The sequence below is a fragment of the Myotis lucifugus genome, unplaced genomic scaffold (genome assembly GCF_000147115.1).
Source record: "Myotis lucifugus unplaced genomic scaffold, Myoluc2.0 scaffold_294, whole genome shotgun sequence".
Lineage (NCBI taxonomy): Eukaryota > Metazoa > Chordata > Mammalia > Chiroptera > Vespertilionidae > Myotis > Myotis lucifugus.
This window is the reverse complement of record NW_005871342.1, coordinates 1,196,776-1,208,862: the sequence shown is the minus strand read 5'-3', so window position 1 is coordinate 1,208,862 and position 12,087 is coordinate 1,196,776. Positions and strand designations below refer to the sequence as shown.

At 37.4% G+C, this 12,087-nt stretch overlaps 1 protein-coding gene across 4 annotated transcripts in view; it reads right to left on the bottom strand.

Moving 5' to 3' along the window:
* The window catches only part of STK3 (serine/threonine kinase 3), a 208,760-nt gene that overhangs the window by 66,974 nt on the left and 129,699 nt on the right, over positions 1 to 12,087 (bottom strand). For all 4 annotated transcript variants that reach the window (XM_006099988.2, XM_014465437.2, XM_023763619.1 and 1 more), the window contains one exon: positions 4,861 to 5,053. In XM_006099988.2, the coding sequence (XP_006100050.1) occupies positions 4,861 to 5,053 (193 nt within the window). The remainder of the gene's footprint in view (positions 1 to 4,860; positions 5,054 to 12,087) is intronic.

Genomic DNA, 12,087 nt, shown 5'->3' with positions numbered 1-12,087 from the left:
GTAGTGACAATCCTACTTTACAGGGTCCTTGTGAGGAGTCAATAAAACAATGTATGGAAAGTCCTGAAAATAATGTTTGGCCCACACTAGATGCTCATTTACAGACAGTTATAATTTGAGAAATTCACCTTTTTATCTTTTCTAAAATAAAAAGTAAAATAAAATTTAAATTACTCTTTCATGCTTCCATGACACTTTACCCATTTTCTCAAAGATATCAAATTTCACAAACAGTGAGATATAATAGTTCTCCCACCTGCAACTTATCACAATACACACGACTGAGCATTTCGGGAGATGTCAGATCAGCTGAGTGTCTTTACCATGCCATTCAAATCATTCATATTTATGCTTGTGCTAATCTGTTCATTCTAGAGATCACCAATGTCTCTAGAGTCCCCTCTGGCTATCTGACTGAATAAAGAGCAAGGTGTTGCAGGAGACAGGGAAAGGTTGGAGCAAGAGTTTGCCTTGGGAAAAGAACAGAGCTGTTCACTGGCGCGGGTCTCCAGTCCCAGGAAGAGCAGGCCTCCCTGGCTGTGTGGGAAGCACGGCTGGCTCTCTGGATGCTCCAGCTTTCCAAGTTGTTGGAAGGACAAACTGACAGGGTATCAGGTAAAGATTAATCTTTATTAACCTGCTGTATTTAAAGCACGCTGCTAGGTGCTAAATGTATTTATCTAAATTAATCCACACTTACATACGCAGACAAATATACATCACTGAACCTGAGAAAACATTAAGTCACACACAATTAAAAGTGGTCTGACTTTAAATTCCTGGCTCTTTCCACTACACCGCATCATTTGTTCAGAAAATATTTAATGAACTCTTACTACTGTGCTAGGTATTGTATTAAGCACTGGGAATACAGTGGGGAATAAACAGATAATCATACAGAAATAGGGAATTATAATACAGTGTGACAATTGCTATTCAGAGTAAAAGCATGAAGTGAGATGGTTGCCTATGGGAGGGGCACCCATCCCTAACCTGGGTCAGTAGAGGAAGCAAACCTCTTAACACGTTAAGCGCCAGCCTGTTTTGTCTTCCGGACAGGAAGTATAGTGTCAGTCACTGGTGATTGACAGGGCGCTTAATGTGTTAACTGAGCCTGAGAATTAGCCAAGGAAGCAGGAATCTAAACAAAGGGAGGTACTGGGCAGTGCAAAATAAAGGGATTTGGGCACATAAAATCCCAAAGGTAAGGATGAGCATTTTAAGAGCTGAGGAGCTAGAAGAAGAATAGTGAGACCTGAGAACAGAACAGTAAACAGAGAGCAGAGAATATACTGCCTTTTAACCCATGTTGGGCTTTACACTAAGAGCAATGGGGAGTCACCAGAGGGCCAAAAGCAAAAAAGAAATGATGAGATCTGTATAGAGTAGGGGACTAAGACTGGAGGCAGGGGATCAATTAGGAAGCATGAGGCTTGATGTTGATTCAATGATGGGGTGAAGAAAAAGAGAGGTTAAGAACGACTCTAATTTTCCTATCTTACTCCAAAGTCCACGGTTGAAACACCTGCACAGCTTCTCTAACTCTCACGTGATAACATTTCAGTTTTTCCTGTAAGTAGGAAGCAAGGTAATCTACTGAAACTGAGAGGAGAGGCGGCAGGGAGAGATTTAGTGAAGGTCTAAAGCAGCCACTGTGTAGCATGGGAAAGAACTGAGCAGAGAGACATGGGCCTACAGGAACATTCTGAGGGCCCAAATGGGTGTGAGTGAAGGCCAAGAACTGGTGGTCGTCATCTGTACACATGTGAGAGTGTCACTCAGCAGCCACAGTGAAGATGCACAGAAGATGGACAAATAGATTGGTCCATGGTCACATTTGCCAGAGAGGGAGGAAAGAAGACCAATAGGGTAGAGGCGGTAAGGATAGAAGGAAGAGAGTAGCTAAAGCCATGAAACTAGCTTGTAACCTTACTGGAGAGTGTGGCGCTTCATCTGAAACCAACCAAAGATAGTCCTCTCAGCGCAACTGCAGCTCCCAATCCAGGCCCTGCTCTCTAAGATCAGAAACTATACCACAGAGACAGAGCTGCGTAGATCTGAGCTGAACAGGGTAAAAGGCCCCGGTCTTCTCTTTGCTGAAATGACTGCTTTCCCAGAGTCACCCACAAAGAAATAACCTCTACTATCTCATCAATTTGATGACTATGGATTCCTTGACCTGAGCCTAATCTACTCTCTTTCAGGACAAAAACTCTTAAATGTTGATTTACTTAAAGACAATCAATCTACTTATACCCACTGTTAACCATTCATAATTCTCCCTGACACTCACCAATCTGGATAACGTAGAGATCTCTGTGTAAACACTTGCTGTTGCCAGATTGTGAAAGATCTTGGTTACCCAGCTGAATCCTGCCCATACATGGATAATGAGGAGGCCTGAGAGAGATGTGAATGGGAAGAATGGGAGGGGAGGGCAGAAGTAATGCTGTCACTGCTGAAAACAGATTTGGGGAGCTCTTCTTGGGATATGCCCCCAGGTCCATGCCATTTGTTTTAGAAGGAAATATATTAATATTTTATTAAGTGTTAGCTATTGGTTTTTTAAAAATACATTTTTTAGATTTATCAACCAATGGTCATTGGCACCAAATCAACGCCAACAAGAATCCGCAAGTTCGGGTGTGGTGAAGGAAACTTTACGCAGGGATACAGCAAGGCGGTGAAAACAGCATGACTATAGAGCAGCCCTGGGGCCAGGAGGCCCTGGGGGCAGGACCCTCTCCAGAGTGACAGCTCTGCTCTGTGCCGGTCTGCTCAGTGCTATGCGTCTGCTCCACTCTGCTCTGGGGAGACACCTTTGGTGTTTCAGCTCAGTCAGGAGACTCCTCAGTGGAAAGGGAAAGTGCACTCACATTCCATTTAAAAAAAAACAACAGATCAAATTCTAAATATTTTTTGTCACTTTTGCCCACTTTCCTTCAAAAGATCTTTTAATGATTTTGCTTCCTAGAGTCAAATCAACACACTTTTCCAGAAGTAAGGAAAACAGGTTTGTAATTTCATATGCCATGTGCCCCAACTGGGAATTGAACCCGTAGCCTTTTTTTGGTATACAAGACTAAGCTCCAACCAGCTCAGCCACCCGGCCAGGGCACTGCTATGATCTTTTTAGGGCACAACAATAGTAAGGACACATTAGCAAATGAGGCTTTGACTGTGGACATAACCTGAGAACTCATACCAATGAATCTAAGTTTTAAAAAAGATTTAGATCCTAAGGAAAAGCAAAAAGTAATTATGTGGTTTCAGGAAAAGTTCAGCCTCAGTAACTTCTTCACCTTTTTTACTGCTGCTATACTACAGTATGACAATCCCTGGGGGTCACATTAATGGATTTTGGGGAACATTACAGAATAATGTCTAAACTGGAAAAACTTAAAATACACTCACAGCTGACTCATGGGATTTAAAATTTGCAGAAGTACATAAAACAACTGCAACTATATAAACCACTATCTGATCAACTTAAATGTGGGCTTTCAATAAGATCTCAATAATATGATCATATAAACATGAACATATTGAAATGAAATTTCAATATGATTTTCAAAAAAATCATACTTAGGATATAAAATTATAACATCTAGTGAATGATTTCTGTGGCTATCAGAGCTAAAAGTCACTACACAAAATATATGGAAATCTGTGATGTAATTTAATGTCTGATAAATTGTCATCACATATCTCTTCCTTGAAACATAACATTCTAACATGAATTAGATTCCATAAAGACTTATGTTTTTTTAATAACTTTTATATGCTGATGACCAGCTATATGACTGCATGGAAAAGCTGTTTATGCAGTTTCATAGGGAGCTCAGTAGCTCACTAGAGATACAAGAAAGCACTCAGTGACCATCTAAATGTCTGCTAAAAGTAAGAAGGTCTAACTAAAAACTTGTATCAGCGTGTAGAAAAATGACATAAAATATCTCATAAAGTCTTCTTGATCTACAGGGCACAGGACTTGTACCACAACACTAGCTGGCTTTGGAGGCCACAAGACCATCCAGTGCAGCTGGGTAAGCATGTTAGGGGTGCAGAAAACCTCTCCTAGTCAGAAGCCTGGCTAGGAATTTCAGGAAACCCAAGTCTTAGGCTGCTTTCCAGAGCAAAGTCTCAGAAGACCCACCAGTTGTGGGATATAGAAAATTCATTACCCCTCGCCTCCCATGGTTCACAATATGGCAAATATACACACACACACATATATACACACATATATAAATATAAAGAAGTGCTAGTCTGTGAGACTTTATCTTCACCACTCTGGAAGTAACAGACATCAGAGAGAATGTCTTAATCGTCATTTTAGCCCCCGCAGCACCCCTGGCACTGTGCCTCACACATGACAAGCGGTAGTAAATATGCACTGAACTGAATTTCATGCATGAATATCCCTGTTGCTTGAGCCTTATTTCTAATGTTTCTTTTTGTCCCACATTGGCCCTATTTCCTCTAACTTGCACCCTTGTGTCACTGTGCAGTTTAACTGATCATTTAGGCAACAGGAAATAATATTAGGTTGTATTTACTGGAACAGAATTTTTGATCCACTTTTTTTTTATTGGAAAAGTAAATAAAAACACTATCTTTTATACAAATTAAATTATGGGTAAGCATTCTTCAACAAAAAAGTTCCATAATCCTAAACTAGAGATGTGCTGCTTTCTGCTATCTTAAAAAAATTATTTTTAAAATTTACTAGTGTTAAATAAAGCAGAGAAACAAAAGTTTCCACGTTGGCTATAAAAAGTAATACAGAACTATCCTGGTTTCTATGGACATATACTTTCAAAATAGAAAATTAATATTCAATGGAAAAAAGCCACATACTTTTCATAGTTCCATCTTCTTCTTCTTCGTCCTCACTGTTTATCACCATGGTCCCCAGGTCAGACTCTAACATCGTGCTGTTATGCTCAATCATGGTCTGAGCCCCTTCACTCATGGTGCTTGTGGCCCTCATGGTGCCCACACATTCCGAGCTGGTCTTCACCATGGTGTGGGAGTCCAGCTCATCTTCATCCTGCAAGGAAAACACTGCAGTGAAGGAAGGCTTTTCTAAGACAGCTGGATTTCTTAATTCTCAACATATTTTTAATCATGAAAAATACTATTACTACTAATTTTAATATAAGGATACACATACAAATGTTATCATAAGAGTCAAAGTTATCCAAAAGAACCTAAGCTTTGGGTAATTAAAGCTATCTCAATAGAAATTGATGAAATAGAAGGCTGCTAGCTATTTTTAAAATAAGGGTCGAAATATGTAAATTATCAACAAATGCATAGCAAAGAATATAGTGACAAAATAAACAAATTAAAGAGAGCACATTAAAGACAACATGTTGACGCTTATTATAACAGCTATAATAAAATTTATAACCTTATACAAAAGCAATTAGCTTTTGAAAAAATTGTGATATACGTAACATAAAATTTAACATTTTAATCATTTTTCAGTATATAGTTCTGTGACAATGAGTACATTCATAGTGTTGTGCAATCATCACCTACACCAATTTCACTACACCCAGAACTTTTTCATCATACCAAAGAGAAACTCTGTACCCTTTAAAAAATAACTCCCCAGTCTGCCCTTCCCCCAATACCTGGTAACTTCTATTCTACTTTCTCTCACTATGAGTCCTATTTTCCCAAAGTTCAACCTGAGTCCCTAACTGCCAAAAACTCCTATCATGCTGTGCTCATTCTGTCTCCCTCTCTGCTCATGCCTTCTTCTCTACCCAGAATTCTCTTTCTTCTCTATTCATTTTAACTAAATCATACCTAGTCCCAGATCAAGTAAGTATTACCTTCATGGCTAATTCAGTCTTTACTAATTACCCTCTTTCCAATCTTTTGTAGAATTTATAATCTGCATTACACACTTTTACATTTAAATTTATGATCTCATATTGTAACTGTGTAAAATCCTTTATAAACATAAGTATCATATAGATAAGAATGCCTTACAGTACTTCTGACTTTACTCAAGTGTTTCATTCAGTATCCCGTTATACAGAAAACATTATATATTTACTTTTTCATAGAATTATAAACTCAGGAACGTTTAATAATTCAAACCTTCATTTTATATCTGAAAAAAACTGAGGCCCACAGAAAGTAAGAGATTTTCCCAAGGCCACACACCTATTTAGTAGAGCTGAAAACAAAACCAAATAAAAACCTTAGAACTTGAACTAAAAAACTAGTTCCTTCATTTTAGTCCATTATTTCACTAAATACATGTACTTAGTTACATTTAAATTTTGACCTACTTGCATGCTTAAGAGGCACAGGCTTACAATTTTAACAGCTATGTCACCAGCTCCTATTCCCAGAGTCCCATACAAATTATTTGGTCATTCCTACTCAAAGCCACGATCTTCTCCCATTTGGCTTATTAAAACAGCCTCCTAACAGTTTTCACTGCTTCCAACTCTTGCCCTCTTTAGTCTCCCACACAAAAGGCAGATTGATCCTTTCAAAAGACAAATCACATCGTGTTACTCTCCTGCTCAAAACACTGCATTTGGCTTCCCATCACACTTAGAATAATATCCAAAATCTCTGTCATAGCCAAATGTGATCCAGCCCAGTAATATCTGCCAACCCCATCTCCTATCACATTCCTTCTCACTCATCAAGTTCCAGCCATGCTGGCCTTGTTTGCTGTTTCTTGAGCATTCTAAGCATGTTCCTCCTCCAGCCTTTAAGTTGGCTTGTCTCTCAGCCCAGAATACCCTTCCACACCAGCTCAATCCTTTACTTAAATCAAGTCTCTCCTTAGATGTTACTGCCGTAGTGCAGCTTTTCTGACCACCAATCTAAAATTGAAGTCTCCATCATTCTTTATCCTTCTCTATTCTTTATAGCCCGAACCTGGTTTCTCCACCACTAGAATGTAAGGTTAATAAAGGCAGAATATTTCTTTTTCACTGATGAACACCTGGCACACAGTAGGTATTTGACAAAAAATTTATTTAATGAATGAATCAATTTATCTTTTCACTCATTAGTTTATTCAATGAACATTTATTGCACATTTACATGTTAAGTCATGAACCAGGCATTGAGATCAATAAATTACAAGGTATTCTAAGTGCTGTAAGAAAAGTGTTGGCAAGTACAATGGGAGTATCAAGAATAGAGCCTCTGGCTCTGCCTTTAATAAGTGAAGAAAGCCTTACAGAGGAGGCTGCCTTTAACCTAGGTTTTGAAGGATGAGTAGACTAGGTATGTAACATATGTAAATAAATTTGAGTGGGTACGTTATAGTACAACTTCTTTCTCACAATAGAACTACTCAGCTCAAAAACGAGAGACTGAATTAGGTGTCACACTTTTATACTGCCATAGCACCTTGTGCTTTTGCTGATCATACACTTATGACACAAAACTGTAGTTGTCTGTACATCTGACTTGTCCAAATCTCCCATTAGTCTCTAAAATCTATAAGGGTAGTAACCAGATCTTGTTAACAGTTATATTCCTGGTATCCAGTACAAAGCCTTAGTCTAATTACATAATCTATTAAATGAATGGTAAAGCCCTCACTTTGAGGTGGTGCTAAAACACAGGACCAAGGACAATGCCATGTAAGGTTCTAGTGTAGGGCTTTATTTAAACCTACTTATTATTTTAAAACATAGAATGACTACTGAAGAAACTTTGGGAAGAAAATAATGCTATTAACTAGAATTACATTTAATCATTAATCTAACAATGATTAAAATAGTCATCATCAATGAGTTATTAACACTATGCTAAGGATTTATTGTAGGCTACTCCCATTGTACCCTCTTATTAATCCTGTGAGATATTATTATCCCCATTGTACAAATAATACACCTGAAGTTTAAATGGGTCTAATAATTTATCCAAGGTCATACAACAAATAAGTGGAGGAGCAAGGATTCTAACCAGGTCATTCTAATTCGAAAGCCCAAGATCTAATTTCCAACTGAATAAGGCTTTTAAGTTATCTACAGAATTTCTCAAGTCTAATTTAATTTATATTACAGGTTAGCTAGAGCACTTTTCATTTTGCTAAGTTAAGAGATGAAAAAACGTCAGGCCAGCGTGGCTAAGTGGTTGAGCGTTGACCTATAAACTAGGAAATCACAACTCCATTCCCGGTCAGGACACATGCCCGGGTTGCAGGTTCAATACCCAGTATATAGTATGTAGGAGGTGCTGATTAATGATTCTCTCTCATCATCAATGTTTCTATCTCTCCCTCTCTCTTCATCTCTGAAATCAATAAAAAATATTTAATAAAAAAAGAGATGAAGAAACTAACATACATAAATAAACTGATTTGTACTTGTTCAAAAAGCGAATTTTACAAAAAGTTGGGATTTACTCTTCCCAGTAGATCCCACTGAAGAGGGAGTAAGTGAATAAGGGAGGGAGGGAAAAGTTGGATATTCTATCAGTTCTTTTAAAAAATCTACTGTTGGATTAATATTTTATCGTGGTTACAACCAGTTTATTCCCAAAACACTAAATCTATTTTTATATGTGTGAGTCATTGTCTTTTATCCTTATAAGATTCAGTGCTGTGACCATTAAACTTAACAAGAAACATAACATCTGGTTGGTGTGAAATAATACTTTGAGTCTTCCTATGTTCTATATTAGAGATGAATATACAGAGGGATAATGAAACCTGTACCTCTGGATTCACACAATTGGCTTAGATAATCTATAAAATTATAAAAACACTGAATCAAGTAGGGAATGATTGCTTTACTGTTTATTATTATTTTGTTAATCCTCACTTGAGGATGTATTTTTTTCCCATTGAATTTTTGAGAGAGAGGGGAGAGAAGGGTAAAGGGGAGGAAGACAAGAGAGAAAGAGAGAGAGAAACATCAGTGTGAGAAATACATCGATTGGTTAACTCCCACACACCTGATCTGGGGAATTAAACCTGCAACTCAGGTACGTGCCCTTGACCAGGAATCAAACCTGAGACCCTTTGGTGTGTAAGGTGACACTCTAATCTGAGCCACACTAGCCAGGGCATATTTTTACTTGCATAGTCACTTTGCTAAAGGATGCTAATCTAATTTACAAATTGTCAGTAAAAAAAAAATAGCAATGAAAAAAAGTGAGCACTCAATTCACTAATGAGACAATGGCACTCAAACAGTAATTAATGAAGTCCAGATGGAACGAGAACTGGATTGTATTAAATTAGAAAACTCATTTGGTGATGGTATTAAAAACTCTTCAGCAACACTTTCTACTTTTTGAAAATCATTAATTCTGAAAAACTTGATATTATACATTATTGTTAAAAATTCATTTGATACTTTTTACTTTTTATAATAAAATATATATTTACAAAGTTTTTCTAAAGCTATACTTCATTTATATGTACTCTGTTATTCCTCACAGAAGAAAAGCAGAAGAAAAACATGTTGATACTTCATAGAAAAAGGTCTGCAGAACAGATGCTTCCCACTGTAGAAAGCAGCCAATTCCAGTAAGGAATACAATAGCATTTTCAATCAGTGGTCATCATGTGCCAGGAATGCAAAACAGAGTACTGATGATAATCCAGGTTATGAATCATAAAATCCACATGGAATACAAATATTTGAAAACATTATTAGGAAATCCTACTCCATTGCTAAGACAGATTTATGCTACAACAGTCTGAGAAATAATCAGAGACTACATTAGGTATCTTTACATTTGCAATACCTACTACCTTAAAGGATTGGCAACTACTACTTGTCTGATTTTAAGGATATGAACACAAATGTTTTAGAAAGCATTTGTCATTTGCAACATTGAGATTGTTCAACTATTCTTAAATAGGTATCTTTATCATTGAAAAAATTCTTATTATTTTATTTCTCTTCCTGAAATAATATTAAATATATCTGCATTGCCAATGCAATACATAACAGGACATTATCAGTATAGAGAGCAATTTTCAACCAATGTGCCACAAGAATTTTTAAAACATGCAATACCTGGGTATTTAGTCAGGGGCACTGACCTCTTTTCCCTTTGACTGTTAAATTAGAATTGACAACAGCCAACACAACAATAGCCATCTGGTGTGAATGCCCTGTCTTTTCTAAAAATATAATATATATTTTATTGATTTCAGAGAGGGAGAGATAAACATTAATGATGAGAGAGAATCATTGATCCGTTGCCTCCTACATGCCTCCCTAATGGGGACCAAGCCCACAACCCAGGCATGTGCCCTGACTGGGAATCGAACCGTGACCTCCTGGTTCATAGGTCAATGCTCAACCACTGAGCCATGACAGCCGGGTTAAATGCCCTATCTTGAACCATAAATATATAGGTCATATAATAGAGTTGTATCTTATTGGTTGTGTTGCATAATAAGGTTGTGTCTAACTGGTTAATTCTTGGCAACAGAAATCCTTATTTATATACAAGTATAGGCTCCTGACTTTTTAAAAAGTCACTTTGGAGCAAAAAATAGGAAGTATTTGCTATTATTATTTTTTTGTAAATCAATCAAAATTATACCTACTTTTTTGTAAGATTGGCAAAAAATATAACATTTTTTGGTGTGCTGTGAATTTTAGCAATTAGTTTATGTGTGCCATGAGATTAAAAAGGTTGAAGCTCAATGGTATAAAGCAGTGATTTTCATGGCTTTCATTCAACTAAACAATTCTAAGGAGTATGCATTCTGCTATAGCATGAAAAAAATTATTTTCAGGAAAAAAATGAATGTGTAAGATATATAAGTGAACCAGTTATACAAAAAGTAGCAATATTACAGTCTGTCCAGATTATTTAAAACCTCTTAGAGGTGCTAATCAGGGATGGCACTGACAGCAAACATAACAAACATGCTATAAATGCATCACAGAGCTTTTAATATATTGAGGGAATCCCCACGGGCCCCAAACAACTGGAAATCAGAGTGAAAATAAACTAAATCTGACCTGAGGGCTGCCTTAGGGGCCTGTGATGATGGGGTATCTGTTTTAGTGGATAAAGGGGAACAAGAAACACATTTTGGGGTTCTCTCTAACATAGAACTGAAACCCCTGTTAAAGATTGGGACTCTTGAAGGTCTATATCGTCAGTGAAAAGATGAACAGGAAAAAAATGTACTCAGAGGTGAAGAAGATGACATGCAAACTTGTCTGTCTCACATGGGCTATAGGTAAAGATGAGGAGGAGTGGACTGGTGATGGTGCTTCCCTTTAGAATGTACAGGCATGGGTTTGGGCTTTCTAACATTATCCTCGTGGTCTATGTGGATAGACCCCATATGAGAAATTAACCTAAAGCAGTCCCAGTACCGAAACATCCCGAGGGCTGATGGAAACAAAAACCTACACTACATGGATTCATACTCATCCTTTAACCCAGAACTCACATCATTCGGAGATAAAATCCAGCTAAACTTGAGCTCACAATCCAAAAGATAAACAATTAATAAATAAGTTACTGCCCTAGCCGGTTGGCACAGTGGATAGAGCGTCGGCCTGCGGACTGAAGGGTCCCAGGTTTGATTCCAGTCAAGGGCACATACCTTGGTTGCGGGCACATCCCCAGCAGGGGGTGTGCAGGAGGCAGCTGATTGATGTTTCTAACTCTCTATCCCTCTCCCTTCCTCTCTGTAAAAAATCAATAAAATACATTTTAAAAAATAAAAAAATAAACAAGTTACTGAGAATGGGTAGAAACAAGACACAACAGAATTGAGATTCCCTTGCTACTAAGAATTACGTTAGTCCCCTTAGAAAGCTGGATCTTTCTAAGATAAAGATTTCTAGGAGAAAGACAGAAAAGAGTAGATTTTTAAAAATAACATTCTAGAGCAAAGATATTTGCCTTGCTAAATAAAATAAATAAATAACATTCTAGATTTAAAAAAGATAACAAACACAAAGGTAGAAATAGTCTAGCTAGAATGGAAAACAGTAAGTTTGGTTGCATTAAGGGATGGCCTACAGCTTATAGAGTGCTTTAAACAGTGGGAAGCAGCATAAATTGCTTGGCAGAGGAGTGATAGGAACCTGGGAAACTAAAGGATGAATT